Below are 19,272 nucleotides of genomic sequence, written 5' to 3' on the forward strand. Positions count from 1 at the left end.
ACATCTCCACATGCATGACCTTTATAGTAATGGCTAGACCCCACACCGTCGTGGCTTTGAGCTTTTTAACAAAGGTATATATACTGTATATATACATTTATGATTTCATTGTCATTCTTGGAGCTCTGAACTCTCCAATCTTTTTGTATGATTTCGATGTTCTTCTCTTTGACGCTGTCATATCTGGTATTGGACAAAGCACATTTCTTTAAAATGCCGGTGAGATGTTTATTTTATGACTATTATCATTATTCCCCCCCATAGACATGTAATCCTCAAATCCAGTCTAGCGTGATGTGTTACATTATGGGCCTTTCCTTTGCCTGTGGTACATATTCTCATTCTGCCTGTGTAACTCATCTGATCACAAACTCATCTTGAGTATCACCTTCATTCTACCATCACATGTTCTGCATTTAATGAGGCAGGTAAGTTTTGTTTTCTTCTCTCTTGATAGGCATCAACAACAAACGTGCTTTGTGCAAGGTAAGAGGGTCATTTACCTCTGATGTTACAACTGCTTCCTGTTGCTTGGCAACAATCACACCATTTAATCAAGAGTCAAACACACAGCTTTGCTCATAATTGTATGTTTCTTTTTCCTGCGCTGCTGCTGTGAGCCTTTGTGGTATTTTGAAGATGCCTTGTGCATGACTTAAAATACAGTCTATGGTTTAAAAAAGAGTTTTGCATTAGGCAGTTTTGTGAAACATTGTATGAATCGTTAAAAACCCAGATTAAAATCAAAACAAATAGAAATTGAACAATTTAACTAGAACTATTAGCAGACAGAGTATATGCTTCAGAAGTTACATCTTAGATTAGTTGAAATGAATAAATTATGCTCCATTTGCACCGCTAATTCAACATAAGCCAAGATTAGCAGGAGCTGCATGATTGGAATAAAGTGTTTCCAATGAGATAAAAAATTACAACCTTTTATGTTCATAGTAACAGAGAGCTACAAAACCATCCCCTCTGTTCACCGTCATGTTTCACAAAACTGCATATGAAAGTTTTCTCATTACAGAACATGACAAAGATAATTGAAAATTTGCAAGTGGAAGGGGGAATATTAAGGAGATTTTTCTGTCTATATCCCACAGCCGGGACTAATTCAGAAGCAGAAACGCCTGCAGGGTCAGTCCGTCTCTTAAAATTAGTTTTAAATGTGAGTGAACAGTAAAGCTAACATCTGCTCCAGCCTCAGCGGAAATCAACTCTAGCAGTCTCCGAGCTCAAACTGGAGCTTTACTGTGCACAACTATGCCCAGGATCACATGGAGAAAACTATTAAGAGCCTTCAGGCAAACTTCAGAACAGATCCCTCCGTTATTACTGACTGTAAGATTTTAACATGCGCGATCAAACCGGTTACAGGCATTTCTTAAGGCTTTAGCTGGATTGATGTTTTCTATTTGAACAAGTATGAATAATGAATGAAATAATGAATAAAAAGCTAGCTCTAAGTTTCGTGTAAATTTAATTAACAGCTAAAGATGAGCTGAGAGCAGGTGTCATGTATTACAAATACATCTAATAAGATCTGTCGGGGAAGTCTAACTCCACACTTAAGTTAAACGCAAATTTGACTTTTTTTTATTCTGCTTCTGAATTATTCGTTAGAAGTTTTAATAGAAAAGCTCACCATTGTGTAAAAGATTAGCATGTTATATGACCCCAAGCAGATTTAAACCCAGACCACAAACAGTAAGCGACATTTCTTTGGCCTTTCACAAACATTCCATATTGTTTTGAGCACTTTCTTATTACTGACGGGGTATTTGGGAATGGCTATCTGGGGTTATGTGTTCTGTAAACTGACCAAATGTTGCTATATTCCCCCTTGGCAACCGACACATGACTTCAAATTAAGATATTGCATATATAAATATAAAAAGATCATTCTCTTGACAAAGTTTCATCAGGTGCTCATGATAATATCTTGTTCAACTATACCATGCAGCCACTCATTAGGCACATACGCACCACGTCACAAGCATTCACTCTCATCTCCCACACATGTCAAGGTTATTCTGACTCACAAGTCCCATGTTTATCCCAATTAGCACTCTGATTTGGGACTTGATAGCTGGTGACATTGCCGGCTTTGGAAGGACGCTCTGATCCCTCTCGGCTTTTCCCTCAAAATCCCGTCTTTTTCCGTTGCATGTAGGGGTTCGTTTTTACATACCTCCTTTTCTACACATTTTCTTGTTGGGTTTCCTGGCACATTCCTTGGATATTCTTTTGACTGTAAAATGAATGGGAAAACTACAAAATAACAGCGAGCTCTGGAAAAAGATTGCAGGTAACATGCAACAACCGATTCCAACCATTTTTTTTTTTTTTTTGTCAAAAGCCCAACTTCCCTCCACCCCTTAAACCCCAGTCATTAATGACAAGTACGACAAAAGGACCTGTTGAGAGAGTAACTGGGGTGTAAACTGCAGAAATATTCCAAAATGGTGGAATGAATTTGCTGCATCCTGGGACACAGGAAGCCCATATTCACATGCACTTCTATCTAAGACCCGATACAGCCACACGAAAACTTTTCCAAGATATGTTTCTGATCTGATAACCCAAAGTGTTATTTGACATTGGCCATTTTGGGGCACTTAACATTTTAGAGCCATTTTCCTGTGTGGGTCTCCTTTAAGTGGTGTAATAATGGGAGCAGCTTAAAAGTATCAACAGCAATAAATCTAAAACTTTCCAGACTTTTTAGCTGCTGCAGACCAATCAATGTTAGCCCTTTGGTACAAAAAACCTTGCTTCTTTTGTGCAAGGACAAGAAAAAGAGAGTAAAGGGTCTTACATAGTTACGGCTGATGCCACGGGCCTCCTCTGTACCAGAGAACATTTCACCAACCCTAGGTCATTCACTTATGGAGCAGGCGTCTTAATCCCCAGGACATTCAAGACAGTGGGGGGAGGGAGGTGCACCGAGAACTTCCAATCTCTTTTTTTTTAGGATTTGAATCGTTTTTGTCGTTGGAATATTTATTACTTGGTCATCAAAAGAGGAACCTCTAACAGTGACATGAAAGGGGAGAGTTGATGAAAAGACTAAATGGAGAGGTGGACACAGACACTGCATGCGCCGGACAACAGGTCATGCGCAAATAGTGGAACTTTGTAGAAAAAGGTATAGAGGGACAGCGAGAGAGGTGTGTTCAGGTTTACCCAATGCACTCACCATCTTCTGTTGGGACATAGATGTTTAGATACAGACAATCCTCGTGTTGGTCCTGTATGTAGGTGGTGACTATATCCAGGTTGAAGGTGAACCATATTGGCATCATAATCTCTGGCACCGCGTTGTGAATATTCTGCGGGCAAACGGGGGCAAAGTGGGTGGCGTTCTTGATGCCCGACCATGATGAGGGAGGCTCCGGGGGCAGGAAGCGTTTCTCTCCCAGAGGTGGAGCCGCATAGGGGACCCCCAAGTACTGGTCCACCGGCCCCAGGATCTCACTGGGCAGGGGCACCCTCACCCCTCGCAGCTTCCCGTACTGCGTGTTCACAGTGGGGTGGTAGTTCTGGCTTCTTACGACCACAAAGCACCAACAAAAACATAGTATCCAAAAGGAAGTGCTGAAGGTGGCGCAAGTGTGGGCACCATGCCAGTTTTTAGAGTAAAAATAACTTCTCTTTGAAGAAAACCACATGGTCCCTGTGAGTGACTGCCACTGCGAGCGTACAACATACAAGGCGTCTGTGCCTTTGCTCAGCCTTGCAGTCCACTCACTTCGGGGACAGTCATCAGCTGTGATTCTTCAGGCCGGCAGTGCAAGAACAGGGGGAAAAAGGCGCAATTATGTAGCTCGGCTCCCACGAGGTCCTTAGTCACTGTCCCCTCTCACTTGTCAGGTCTTCTATCCCGTGCTGCAAGGAGAGAAAACAGGAAATGAATGACAGTGCACTGAAATCCAAGGCATCACTTTTATCGACTTCTCTGTCAGGACATAAAGCAGCTCCTACCACATAAACATGACAGATCTCATACTGATATCATCAATTATTATTATAATCATAATCAAGATGATGCCGTGACTTTGAAGCAGCAATTAACTGTTGTCAAGTTGGTGATAGAAGCGCTAATAGAACTCTCAGCTGTTTTAGGGAGATACCGGCTCGGTTATTAGCACGTACCAGCGATACGCAAAGTAATAAGGCAAGATTTAGACAAAACCCGCAGTCATGAAGAAATAGATGAGTGGTTTTCAAACTTTTAACACCAAGTACAGTGGGAGGAAAAAGTGAGTACACCGTTTGGAATTTCTCACATTTCTGCCAAAATTTGTCAAAAAATTATCTTTATTAAAATCACAAGATTGATGAAACAGTGTCTGCTTGAACTAATAGCACCCAAACATTTAATTTGATCATATTTTTATTACATAGCATGTAAACATTCACAGGAGAGCGTTGAATAAGTAAGTACACCCCCTGAATCTCACTGAACTGCAGCAGTTTTATAAAGAGGATTGGTCCAAGATTCATCCTGATCGTTGTGAGCGTCTAATCTGCAACTACAGAAAAGCAGTTACTGCTGCAAAAGAAGAGTCAGCCAGCTATTTAATACAGGGGTTCACTCACTTATTCACATGCTGTTGTGAATGTCTCAGGTTTTTCTGCAAAACATGTGAATTAATTTTCACATTGATGATATCACGTTGTCCAGGCCCTGAGGCAACAAAACAGCCCCACACCATGATTCTCTCTGCACCAAACTTCACAGTGAGCATAGTGTTTTGATGTGGGTGTGCTGTTCCATTTAGTCCTCCACACATGACGTTGTGTGTTCCTTTCAAACTATTCAACTTTGGTTTGCGAAAGAGCTCTTGGATGCAAAATATTCAGTGGACTGAACTAACTTCTGTAGTTGCAGATTAGGTGCTCACAACGATCAGGATGAATGTGGACCATTCCTCTTTACAAAACTGCTGTAGTTCAGTGAGATTCAGGCGGTGTACTCACTTAGTCCTCCCTGTCCTGTGAATGTTTATGTTATGGCCATAAACATGTAATGATCATCAGATGTATAGTTTGGGTGGTATTAGTTTAAGCAGACACGTTTAATCATTCATATGATTTTAATAAAAATTAGACCACATTTTATGACCAATTTAGGTAGAAATGTACAGTAAAAAATTCCAAACTGTGTACTCACTTTTTCCTCCCACTGTAAATCTGACCATACAAATACCGCCATGCCGAGATCAACATTAAATCAAGGAGAAAAGCCAGTTAAACTAACTTGTCTCGAATGATGATGCGCTCATTGTAGACCATTTGTAGTATATATTTTTTTTAATCCTTCGACGACTGAGAGCTTAGCATTTAGACATTGAAATTCCAGCCCCCTGTCCTGCAATTTGTGGATCACGTGTTAGGCTGACCAGCGGGACGGGACAGGAGAGGGCTCCACAGCAGCACGATGTAAATGCTAAACGGCCCTCCCATAGGTGAAGCCAACAGCGCCAACGACAACACCTCCCCACTCTGCCTGATCAATTTTCAATTTCTGAGGCTTAGGGCACCGGTTGGCTGTGTGTGCGCCTCCTGCAGCATTCACTCCAATAACAATGCCACAGAAACACCAGCATTTAGAGCAGGATATTGCATTCTAAAATGACTGTGTAAATGATTTATAATGTATCAGCAGCCATTGGAGACTCACTATGCAGAGAGAGAAAAGCAATCGTGACATTCCCTGGCGGTGCTGTTACGGCGAGGAAGCTATTCCCCGACTGCTGCAGCCGTGGATCAACCAGAGTCCCAAAAAAAAAAAATGCGCTTCTTATATCAAAAACTGTGTGCGTTAGTTAAATGCGGCAGACGAGCAACGCTTTTTCAATTTTCGGGTAAATGAAATTGCTGTGGTGGACAGTCGGGTTCATGGCTGTGCATACTGAGTGCAGGTTAAAGCATGAAAAGTCAAGCATATCCAATTGGGCGGAAAGGCAACGCGAGCAAGGTGGGGACATGGGATGACATAGACTTAAGGATTATAAAGGAAGCAAGACGTCTCGGAACATGCAGGAGCAAAAGTGGACAGTGTTACCGTAGCTTCCGTTCGCACACTTGCACAACCAAATTTTATGCACTGTACACTGGCTACTCAATTATGTGATTTCTCCTGGGAAATCACGGCTATAAAATTATAATAAGAACACTGACTATTTAATTTGTTTAATGCTAAAATATGGCTTGAGAGATTGCAAGCGACATGACTAAAATGTGTTAGTTTTTCAGTAGGGCATTAAAAGTCACACTATTAGCCCTTCATGCGAGTAAATACAAAACAAAGAAAGGTTTCAGAAGCTGCAAGAACACAAGTCATTTAGCGACACTGTGACCATCACACTGTAAACAGCTTCCGTACGATCCTTCAACATGGAGAAGTCGTGACTCGGATAAAATGGGTCTACGTTCATTTCAACTCATAATAAACCACTTTTTTTAGGTTATAGACAAAATACAAAATGGAATAAACCCCTTTTTTTTTTTAAAACAGTTATCCATGTAGGGTTTGTGTCATTGCTCCATTGTTTTTTAAATTTTTTTCAACATACAAGCCAAGGCAACTTTATTTGCACCACGCATTCCGTACACAAGGCAACTCAATGCGCCGTACAAAAGAAGAAACGCGAAATTACAATCAGGTTAAAAGGTTAAGGCAAAGCACATACATGAAACCATCAAGACATGGGAAATACAAAGCACACAAGGTCCTGTCGACAGGAGGGCGGGGGAGTTGAGAAATGGTCATGAACGCAGACGCAGAAGGATTGGGGCGTGGTCCTTGAAATGAATGTGTTAATAAATGTAGTCGTGCAGCCTCAGTCCTCATCTGGTTTAAAGTGTGTGTGTGTGTGTGTGTGTGTGACTCATAGACAGTATATAAATGGACGGCTTCTGCTCACTCCTCCCCGTTTACCATAATGACCACGGTCGAGGGGGAAAATAATGGTGGATTTACAGACCCCCCCTCCCCAGCTCTGACGAAGCATGTTCCTAAAAAGGGCATACAGGCGGGATCTTCACTGTAGACTCGGCCCTTGCGTGACGTGTAGCTCGCGTTGCTCCAATGCCAACACTCCAAGCCTCATTAAGTGCGAGATTTCTAAAAATCTTCTTACGAAAACCAGCCTGGTTTCTTAAATTGTGACTAACCCAGCGTTATCACAGGAGGAATATCTAGCCTAGTCTAGTGTTGAAAAAATAGAAACCAGGCATTAAAGTTGTTTTTAACGTGTCTAAACTCCAATGCTTTTCAATGGAGCACTAGTGGCAATATGGAGGTACTACAGCAATGGCGGCCTCTAGAGTCGTGGGCATAAAGCAGCGCAGCCAGCGGCCATTGGTGTGACTCCATTATTGACACCTATTAGCGCACAAGTAGCTTCTGGATTTTAACTTATTCCAGAGAATATATTCCGACAACATGATATCAAAAATATGCCAATTTACAATATCGTGTATATTTCCAGTGTCAAGACATCAACACAAATATTGAGATATTATTTTTTGTCAATATCAGCCACCTAGAGGAGCTTATACAAATCAACTCATTGTCTTTTTGTCACCTTTCCTCGCGAGTTCTTTTTGATGAGAGCATGTAAAAACAAAGGCCAGACTAGTGTTGGGGCAAAACTTTCACACAGTGCAAGGATGTTGTGGTTCAAGCATTGTGGCTGACCCTCAATAACTATAAAGACGGTTTACCAACATTTGTTTTTGGCAAAGGCCTGCGACCGAACAAATCGCACCGTTCACGTCGTGACCTTACAGGCTTCATTCTTTTACATAGACCTTTATAGTTGCTCTATTTTAGATGAGGCTAAAAGCACCAGCGAACACGAGATTTATACGACGGCTGCTCTGTCCTCTAATGACTAATGGCTCTATTAGACACTGTGGTGTGAAATATTACTGAAACTCGCTTCACCTTTGACTGCACGTCTGTTTCCTCTTCAAAAATGTCTCTGACTTTAATGAAAAATAATCTTAATTGTGATCTATTTTGAGCTGTGAGGGTAATGAACTCCCCCTAAAATGATCTCCACAAACCAATAACCATGTCTGAAGTTTTCAAGATAAGGGCACCTTCACTATTCCCAACAGTTAGAGATTTTGTTTTATTTCAGTTTGGGAAGTGCCTACACTGCATATGAGAACTGCAATAACTCTAATTTTGAGCGAAGGTAAAATACGTTTGGTCGAACTTTTTTTAATCAGGACATTGCAAGGACATGGGACGGCGCGTGACGGAGTGTGTCTGTTTGGAGGACATCGTTCTCCCGCCACTTGCTTCGTTCACAGAGGTCCACAACACTTTGATGTCTGCACCTGCTGAAGCACTGCCAAGGGACAGAGGAGAGACGGCTCGACTTCTCCCTCATCATACCCAGAAAATATCGATCGGCTCATCAGCGCGGCTTTGCACACTAATAATAAATATAACTTAAGGGAGGTCGAAGTCAGGACAGGCGGGGGGAGCGTGGCAGGGAGGGTTTTTGCAAGATTGGAATACGAAATGGCAGATGAAATTATTTATTGTGAAAATCTATGGGCAATTAAATTTGGGATTTTTATTTATAGCCGTCGGAGACTTGCGTTCATGGAGATTATGATTTTACTTGTTTTTATTTTTTTTACTCACTCATATGTGTACACCTTATCCTTAATATTTAGCAATATGAATTAAAATGATGAGTTAAAAAAAAAAACTTATTCTTGAAGATATAAAATTCAGTTATGCTAAAAGCAATTATAGGGCACATTTCCTTCTCATGTACTCAAAAACAAGGTACAAAAAGATCTGTGCTAGCAAACATGCCGATATATACAGATACAGATACTTGTAATGCAGAGGTCCATCCCCAACTTTAAAATTGTTGCTGATACTTCAATAGGAATGTTTTGAGGATTGACACAATGTAAAACTTATCAATATTTCACAACTTAATTTAGAGTAAAGCCGTGTAGAGCATGTGTGTATTAAGGGTTTAAGTGACACAACTGGGTATATTTAAAGTAAAAGTGTTTACATGCATCATGCATACACAAATGCCCAAAATTCATATAATTAGAAGTCATATAAGCAAACTGATATTTCATTACATTCTTTTTTTCTATTTGTCAGAGGGGTTCAGTAGAGACTCCAGTTTCCAAAAAATAGATTTTGCAGTTATTTCATTACCTTGCCAGCAAGCTGAAATCTCGCGGTATTTGTGAGTAAACAAACACACGAGCCGGCTTCACCGTTCGGACAGAAAAGGACACTAATTAACAACACTGTGATATAAAATAAACTTGCGGTGCTGCAGAACATAAAGCAGAACTTTTTTCAAAACAAAACATTTAATGGATTTGCAGTGTTCTTGACCTCTTCCCGAACGGTTCAAGCCGGCGCGGTCCCAGATTGATGTCAGTGCAAATGACACTGGCACTAGAATATCAATCTGGTTATTTCATGATCTGGGCTTTGCAGGGTTAGGACAAGTTTAGTGAAGGTCTGGTGTGAAAAACACATAGGCATGTAGGCAGGTGTTTTGAGTGAGGAAGAGGAAGATGAACTGAATATGTAGAATAAAATGTGCAAATAAAATAAAACACGACCTCAGGTATGTATCTGATGAGGATAATTGAAACATTATAACATGGTTAAAAAAAGTTCTATAAATGTAATGAATCTACATTTCCCTCAAAAATGGAGGTGAAAGCTGATCATTTACAGCGGTGAGTGTGGAAGAATGGACACAACAGAAAAGTCAAGCTGCTCACGTTTTCTTTAACATTTTACGTATGAGACTGAACTACTAACCCGTGGCACTGAGGATGTAGTAAAGCAAAGATTAGAATGGTTCACAACGGCAAATATCCTCCTACGCCTCCACATTCCTAGATCGACCGAAGGCTCTCTCACAAAAGGTTCCAACACGACAGTAAATAGGCTTCCTGACGCTAACCATTACATTATTATAGTAGTTAGTCCGACAAAGGCATTCGCAGAGACGCATTAGTCATCGGGAACATCTAGCCAATGAAATAAGCCATCTTGACCTGAGAGAGAATAGGCGCTGATCACAAACATTTCTGAGGCAGCCAGGTCCAACAGCGCCGTTACACAAACTCTGAGACACAAAAGGATAGAGAGACGATGCAGACGTTTACCTTGAGCTCAACTCATTAAAAGTGGAAACTGTGAACATTTAGCTTAGCTCCTTCACCCTCCATTTTGTCTGCTGCAATCCTAGAACAGAACACCATTTTGCCGGCACTGTGCTCTTTGATATTGTGCCCTGATCTAAAATTCCTTTGATTAATAATAAACCTTCTTTTTATTTCTTTTTATTTACCTCAAATATACTATTTTGAGGGTGAAAGAGTTGAATGAAACCAAACACATTTAGCTGTAGCACATCATACGTATACCCATACCCAACTAAAACCACCAGGGCTGTCCCCATACGCAAATCCACCTACATCAGCCCACACAAACAAACCCCCCAAATTCTACATTCAGATTAGAATTTGCTTCATTCAGTGAGTAAGGCAATGTGGTTTATCTATTAATGTGTCCAAAAGGCATTAATTGATCTCTTTCTTAGGCAACACAAATGTAAAATCAGCAAGGAATGTACATACGTTTGTCTGTGATTATACATAATCTCCAGGGCTCAGTGAAGTGTAGCCTGCCGTATTAAATCAAGCTGATTGGCATGTTTCAAAAGCAACTCTCGTAAACGTCAAACCAGACTGAGCCTTCACACGGCTCCAGCTGCTGTACAACACTGAGATGTGACGCACATTGTAGCTTTTCCCTTTTATTCAGTAGACCGGATTTGTGCTGTGATTCTAACTTTTATCAAGGACAAAGATACAACATGATCTGACTACAAATCACCTCACACAAATCGGATTCTGAATGTATTAAATAAATGCTGCAAATTCCCGATGTTTAAAGGGATTTTTTAAATGCAGTATTTTCCTCCCCCTACATGTTCCAGCAATGTCCTAAAGTGTAGAATAAGCTCAGACCTATTCACCACAGCTGCCTCTAAAATCCTGCACAGTCACTCAAAAAGGTGTTAATTCGGGTCCGAAGTGCCCGAGCTTAATGTAGAACCTGCAGTTACGCGCAAGACCTGAGGTGGCAGTAGTGAGTATAAAAATGAACAACGTGCATCTAGTCCCTTTAAGAGAGAACACTGGTGAATCATTAGTCATAATGTTGCTATGGTTAGTTGAATAAGATATCCTTGGACACGTATGGAGATGCGTCACAAATTCAAACATGTAAATCTAGCAGATGTCATAATGAAGAGCTGTGCTGCATGATTCACCAGTCACAATGCTATGCCTAATCAGAAAAGCAAATCTGATTTTGAAATACTAAATAGTTTGTTTTGCTTATTGGTAAGAAATAAAATAATGAATGATTTGCACAGTATCCAACTCTCCCGGACGCCATTAGAAGTGTGGATCTGTTTTCTAACCAAGTGTTTTGTGTGCTGTCTCTATCCCCTTGCCAACGCTGCTCCAAACGCGGCAAACCAAAGAGCACAAAGGCAGCCTGTGCCTCCATTTTCAAAAATAATCTGATCTCTGGCCGCAAACAAGGCAAATATGCTCACATTATTTCACAAAATTTACATAATCCCTTGCATGGATTGAAAGTTATACCAAGGAAAGCTAGATAGACAGACAGACAGACAGACAGACAGACAGATAGATAGATAGATAGATAGATAGATAGATAGATAGATAGATAGATAGATAGATAGATAGATAGATAGATAGATAGATAGATAGATAGATAGATAGATAGATAGATAGATAGATAGATAGATAGATAGATAGATAGATAGATAGATAGATAGATAGATGACGTCACAGCTTTGTTGGGACATTTTGGCCATTCACCAACCATCCACTACTCCATCCATCTGACCATCCAGTGTCACACGGCACTCATCAGTGAACAAGACTGTTTGAAAATGAGTCTTCATGTATTTCTGGGCCACTGCAGCCGTTTCTGTTCATGAGCATTCATTAAACAGTTTAGGGGAGGCCAGATAGGTTTATGCACAACTACAAGCCTCTGGAGGGTCCTACACCTTGATGTTCGGGAGACTCCAGAGGCACCAGCAGCTTCAAATACCTGTTTGCTGCTTTGTAGCATCTGTTCTCTTAATCTGATGTATTTGTCTGACAGTACATTGTGTCTTTATCTGCACAAACCCATGTGTGCTCTGAATCAGCCACAAATCTCTAAACAGTACGATGATTACACTTGATCTTTCATGAAATGTCGAAGTTTTTCATTCCTAGTCCAAGGCATTTTGCTTGAAAATGGTGGTCCGCTTAATAATGGTGAACGTCCTTTTTCAGTAGTTTTTCCCTTAACTGGACTTACCTGACAACTCATTATCCCAGTCTTTCTGAAATTGATGTCAGTGATTCAAAGAGCCTTGAGACAAAATACCATCCATGAGTTTCATTGAAAAACATTCATTTTTTTACCTTTATGACGCTGAAATACAATTTGCATCATTTGGAAAGCGTTATTTGTATGTTTTTGGATTTGATAGATAGGTGCCAGAAAAGTTATGAGGTTTCCGACGCTTGGGGCAGCATTTTAAAAATAAGTCATAAAATATGATTACAATAGGACCGCTGCTGACAGACAGGTGGCTGTAATGTTATTTATATATTCTGGATGTCTGCTGCGGTGCTTGTTGCTCATCCACTTTCTGAAGAGGCAACATATGATTGGAGTTGCTAAGCACATGTGAAAGCTGATGAAATTCCTAGAGAGGTCACACTTGAGCGTATACCAGGGAGAATTGAGCAGATATTTGAAGGCGCTCGTCTCATCTTCTGCACTGTGAGGACGGCACGTACTACAACGCAGCGGCACTAACATCAATTTGAGACTTACAGAGGGAAGTAGGATGGATTTTGAGCCTTCTGGGATGCATTCCTAATAAAATTGAGGCAGCAGTAAAGAGTCTGAGTAGTGCCGTCACGTCAGAAGGTATGGAAAATGAAAGCTTATGACAATCACAACAGAATCAGATAAACACCACTGTTATGCCTACACCGCTCCTTGGTGTAAGTACTTTAGGATCAAGCTTTCAGTAAAAAAGACAGATAAACCCATACAGATGGCTCCTTGTGTCTATTTTCCCAGGGATTTTTTTCTTTTTTTTTAAGACATATACACCAAAGATACTTCACTGATTAAAACTTTTGTTTCCTAAGTTGTTGGTTTTCAACATTACAAAATAACAAGTGAAAAGAAAATACAGCAGTGCCCAAAAGGAGTAGGCAAAAGCAAAAAGCTTATGTCTACTTCATACTAAAGAAGAACTAAGTAACTTGTTTACCTTAATAAATCCTTTTCGTAGTCCCTCTGGGGGTAATACAAGTGTTAATGGGCTGATTGCGGGTCTTTCATCTCCCCCTGGTATCTCTGGCCAGAAAACCGCCCCGGTGGCCCCAATACACACTAATGGAATCACAAAGAAGACGCTAACAGGCTAACGGGCAAAGCTCACTGGGGGCTAGCGCCACTTTAGCAGTATTTACAGCCAAGTTTGAGTGAAAAAAATTATCTCTCCGTAATTGGATGTACAATATCCCTCTCTCACTTTGTCTTTTCTGTCAGCGTAGTATTTACTCTCACAGACAATTAATGAGTAAAAAAACGCAGAACTTGGTTATGCTTTAATAGTTTTTTTTCAGTTAATCTTTATCACTTTATCACAATCTCTATCACACATGACCAGAGCTTTGGCAGAGTTCAAACTATCAGTGTAATCGTCTATTTTTGTACATGTTGGGTATGAACACACAAACTTTTGCACAGTATATGTTTTGGTAAAGTTTTGAAAATTAAAGTTTTGGTCGAATCTCCTTTATGTAGGCTTTCTGCTATACCGGAGATTTTAATTATATAATAATGAATAAGCAGGCTGGTGCTGTGATTTCCTTGGAAAGCCTCCATGAAGAAAGGCCACAACTATCCACTCTTAGGTATTACTAATAGGTCCTCTACTCTAAACAACCAAGTACAGGTGATGACTTGAAAGTTTCTCTCTACTTTCCCCATGAATTCAGCCCACTGCTAAAGGTTGCTAGTTGCTGATGAAGTCTCTTGAGAAGAGTTCAAGTAAACAGTAGATGTTGCTTTGAGAGCCTTTGTCTAATAGAAATGGAAACATATAAATAAAGCATTAAATGTACATCTTCAAAGCTTCTTTCCAAACTCTCTATGCAAACAGTATATAGGCGCGCACTGATGTCTTTATTGTTCTGGACTGGCTCTGCATCATCACTGTGTGCTTCAGAAATTTTAGTGTCTGGCTGCACTCACTAAATAAATAAAAGAAAAACAGCGCTGTGGAAAGTTCTGGCTGCCTCTGTGCTTCATTTCACCACTGCATGTACCTCAGCCTGCTGTTGTCATGCTCCACAAAAAAACTACTCCCACTTCAAACGCGGCACCGGCCCAGCAACAAATGCACGTATGCAAATCAAAGCCTTTTACACAGACTTCCTCCACAAAGGCCTTTCGGAGTGACTCACTGAACCTGTTGACTCTGAACCAAGCTTTCACTGCATAACCCTCCTATTCCGGTTAGAACAACAACATCACGGCTTAACACAGTACTTTAGCAAAGTTTAATGGATTTACATTCCTGTATCAAATGAATTTAGGTTTTCTTTTGTTTCAAGGACAGATTATGATAATATTATTGTTTTGAAATTAAGCTCCAGATCACATTTTAGACAGATGGAGTATTAACATTGGAGAGGAGACAGATGCAATAACTCATTTCAAATCAGCCTTCAATTCCGGTAAATTCCTGGGCTGTCTTGAACAGCGTGTTTGAGCTCTCACCACAGTGGTTCAATGATATTGAGGTCAGGAGACTGAGATGGCCACTCCAGAACCTTCACTCTATTCTAGCCCCCTCCAATCGAATTAGGGACCTTCATGCTGTAAGATGTGCATGAGCACTAACCACTGAACCACCATGTCGCCGCAGTTGTGTGAAGCGACTGGGATGAAGATCAGCACCTCCAATTCTGAGGCCATGGTTTTCAAGTATCTCGGGATCTTGTTTATGAGTGAGGCATGGATGGAGCGTGAGATTAACAGACGGATCGGTGCACCGTCTGCAGTGATGTGGTCGCTCTATCGGGCGGTTGAAGTTGAGTTGAGATAAGGTGAGAAGCTCAGTCACCTGAGAGAAGTTTGGAGTAGAGCTGCTGCTTGAGAGGAGCCAGCTGAAGTGGCTCGAGCATCTGTTTCAGGGAGGTGTACCAGGCACATCACATTGGGAGGTGGCCCTGGGGAAGACCGAGGACACGCTGGAGGGACTACGTCTCTAAGCTGGCCTGGAGGTGTGTGTGGATAAGCAATAGGGCCTCTTTGCTCAGATTGCTGCCTCCACACACACAGCCTTGGATAAAACGGAAAAAGTATGGATAGATAGATTATTTTCCTTACAGGACCATTAATTGTGTGCTGAGGTTCTAGTAAGTGTTAAATGCAAGGTGACTATTTTTGGGTTAAATGACTAGTCCTGCCTTTGCCCTGTCATATGTGGTCATAGTCCTCAGAATTAAATATTTTCTCTATTGATGACTAATGTTTGAGAGCAACTGGATTGAACAACATATTCTGTTGAGGAATTTTCCATCTTTGGTTAGTATTTTATAATTGTCCACAATTCCTTTAAAATGTTAAGGCCAATCAGTCTTCAAAAAAACTCCAGAAAACAACAACATTTTGTTCTTTGTTTTGTTCTTTAGATCAAGTGTTCTCATAGTTCACACCTGAGCAAACTGCAGTGCAAGTTTATTTTTAACCATTGTTTCCACAAACGGTGACTTTTATTTGCCCATATGTCATTGAGCAGCAGACAGAATAATCCTTTACAGAGGGGTCACATGTAAACACACAGCTAAGCAGTAAACTCATTTCCTCTGGGACTGCACTGGGCATGTTATTTTGCTTCATTAATAGCAAATATGCATTAGATACTCTCTTATGCCGGAACGCTTGAAAAGAGAGAATTAATTTGTGCTCTTTGAATGTCCCTACTGCGCGGTGCCCCCGCCTCTGAAAGTGAAACAAAAACAGAGGTCCCTTCATAAATCATACAGAGCCGGCCTTTGAAGAGCGGCTCATCCTGAGGACAGCGCCACGCTAATGCACCATGCAGAATAATGCCTGTTGTAAATACGAGAATGAAAGGATATTACTTTTAAAACGAATCCCGCTTTTACAACATGACTTTTCTTTCTTTTTTTCACTGTCACCACTCACTAGCAGCTTGATTTTTAAAACAATACATTACTCCCTTAAAGGGGCTATATCATGCATAATCGACTTTTTGGAGCTTTTCACCATGTTGTTATGCTATTTCCTTATCAAAAACACCCCCAGAGTGTGCTCCGCCCTCTCCTGGTAAACGATTGACTTGCTCCGTTGTGTCGTCATAGCGGAACGGAAGTGCTCGACGTCTGTAATGTAATGCCTTAATTCTATACTTACAGACGGATTTTAATTTGTAAAACTGCTTTTTCATTATTTCTGTTGTAAGAAAGAAAAGAAGGGGAAAAAAAGGAAGTGCCTCAGCGCTGCCCCTGTGGACAAAACAAACACATCCCCTGAGCGTCTGAACAGATGTCATGTTTACACTGGAAGCTGTGAAGAAGGAGCTCTTTCTAACCTACTCTGGACACAGAGTACCTAACGCTAATGTCAGAGATAAGGGCGTTTGGCTACAAGGACGGGAGTTTGCTCAACCTTCCTAAAGAAGAGGTCACTCGTCAGAAGTTGGAATTTCTTTCCGGGACTCTGTTACTATCAGCCAAAATAGTGTTTTCTGTGACTGTCTCTTGGATGCTTGGTGAACCTTGGCCAGAACCAAAGTGGATTAACTTTTATAACCAACGTAAGTCCCACAACGTAAACAGCGATGGACCAGAGCGGTGAGTCAATCAAAACGCGTGTTAGCTTGTGTGTTAGCCATTTATGAAGCTGTGTTGCAGATGTCAACTCCTTATAACTGCAACATGAAGTAGCTTCACTTTTTTGCTGCGTATTTATTTTTGTACTACTGGAAAAGTTGTATGAGCGGAGAGAGGAGGCGGAGTTAACTGAACTGAAGCGTTGTGTCTTCCGGGTTTAAAAAATACCTCCAGAAAATACTTATATTTATCACAAATTAGTGCTCCATACTGGTAGAGGTACAATATATCATATGAATGCCTATACTTTACTAATGTATATAATTGGAATGGCTAAAATAGCATGCTACAGATCCTTTAAAACTGTAGTAAGCAGTATAAGAAAGTACAAGGTCACAAACGATTTTCACTACCTCATTTGGCATAATGTCAAAATCATCCTGTTTTGTTTCTGTGTACATTAAAGTCATACTGCGTGACTTACTTAATCGAAATCCAAACAAATCTGCGTCCAAATGTTGAGCGAGATCACAGCAAAGACTCTCCTCATACCTGACTCATAATTTAACTTTTACAGCTCGTCTTCATGTACACGTCGCTGCTTTGTTTTGACAGAAGGCAGCATTAGGTTTGCACACGTTACATCCGCTTCTCATTTCGATAAGACATCGCGAAAAATAGCCGTGTCTGCGTCTCTCTGAGCATTCGGAGCATGTTTGGCGTCGCTGGCATGTTTTGTTTATCTAAGTTTGCTTGAAACGGCGTGCAGTGTGGCAGCTGGTGTCAAGCGCTAAAATAGATTTAGTCTAACTCGTAATTTAACAATCAACTTTCAGTATTGACTGTACACAAATGCACAGAGTAACACATAATCTTTATTTTTGGCTAAGTGGGCTGCAGTTCTGTGGAAAGTGAAGGATCAGCTTTTCGTCATGTTTTAAAGAGGCTCCACTGATCATAGCAAGCTGAGACATGACCTAGATGTCGCCTGTAAAATTAATGAGCAAATAATGTCTGTAAAGATTTGTAGCGCTTACATTATGTATATAGATCGTCTGCATTGGGGAATATATGGTGCTAAACCTCAAGTCATCCCATAGCAATTTATAGTGTCCTGCTGCAACCATTGTAAGACAGTTAAGAGAAAAATATGATCTGTACAATTGTAAATATCAAGTCATAAACATCAGACTTTTCATTAGGATTTGAAGTTTCAGCCGATACAAGCTGGTACTTATTCTTGGCTTGTTGTGCCATCATTTTATCTTCATCTGGTGTTTTAAAAGGTCAAAAGGGACACACTTCACCTTCTTCTGCCGCTCCTTTCATACGAACAACTTCTTTGCTTTCTCGCACCATATTCACAATGACGAAAAGAAGAAAAAAAAAGCACCGCTAGAATAATGCCATTGACATGCAAATGCCCGGCAGTCTCAGAGAAGTGAGAGGTGCCAAAGTGTATTGTGGTGTGACAAGCTGGATTTTCAATACGTTTCTGAAAAAAAAAAAAAAAAACAGGCGAACGAGCGGAAGCCACAGCATCTGCTTAATGAAAATGCTGGAGTTACAATGTTGGCTCAGTGTTGAAATGTGGCAGAGTGCACCTTAATGTTTACATTTGACCCATCCCTAAATGCTGCTGCTGCTGCTGCTGGGGAGGGCGACCACAGTGCACAACCCATACTCAATCGTGACCTAGGAGCAGGATTACCTCGCCGTAAGATTGGCCTACTCTGCAAGTTTTGGGTTTAGTGGTTTATTATTGAATATGTAATTGCTGTTTAAACGTCATGCCCTAATAACATTTTAGAGCAAATCAAACTTTCAGAGCTTAACCAGGATGCTGGGTCAGCTCTCCTCACTATACCCTTTCCCTTGGACTCCTCTGGTTAGATGTAGAAATGACTGAACATGCATCTCAACTCTACAACTGCATCTTTCATGAAAAAAAAAAAAACACATGCACGCATTGCACGGTGGCTCTATTTACACAAAGGTCGCGGGGTCACGCCGGTCTAATGACAACAGATTAGATGAGCTGCCTCCACTGTACACACGCAGCCCGCACTTTTATGACAGCGTAATTAAGTTTTGGAGTAAGCTAACAGGGCCGTGCTCTCAACGAAAGGTCAGCATGAGAACAGAAACGGGGGCCTCTTGATTGCTATGTATATCACAGCGTCCAAAAAAAAAAAAAAAGATGGTGGCGCAGTAATGAGGGGCTGACCTTCATAACCAGAGTAAACAAAGAGCAGAGAGCAGACACAC

General features: G+C 40.9%; 2 protein-coding genes across 3 annotated transcripts in view; both read right to left on the reverse strand.

Moving 5' to 3' along the window:
• Positions 1 to 19,272, reverse strand: part of pofut4 (protein O-fucosyltransferase 4) — a 327,876-nt gene that overhangs the window by 170,995 nt on the left and 137,609 nt on the right. The gene's annotated exons all lie outside the window — the stretch shown is intronic.
• nlgn3a (neuroligin 3a) overlaps positions 1 to 19,272 on the reverse strand; it is a 171,574-nt gene that overhangs the window by 130,481 nt on the left and 21,821 nt on the right. The window contains exons 2-3 of one of the 2 annotated variants that reach the window (XM_079556764.1): positions 3,203 to 3,891; positions 2,195 to 2,254 (exon numbers count right to left, since the gene is read on the reverse strand). In XM_079556764.1, coding sequence (XP_079412890.1) covers positions 2,195 to 2,254; positions 3,203 to 3,674 — 532 coding nt within the window. In that variant the 5' untranslated portion in view covers positions 3,675 to 3,891. The remainder of the gene's footprint in view (positions 1 to 2,194; positions 2,255 to 3,202; positions 3,892 to 19,272) is intronic. The other variant, XM_079556765.1, reaches the window with a different exon arrangement.

Source organism: Gobius niger, assembly GCF_951799975.1.
Source record: "Gobius niger genome assembly, chromosome: 5".
Classification (NCBI taxonomy): Eukaryota; Metazoa; Chordata; class Actinopteri; order Gobiiformes; family Gobiidae; genus Gobius; species Gobius niger.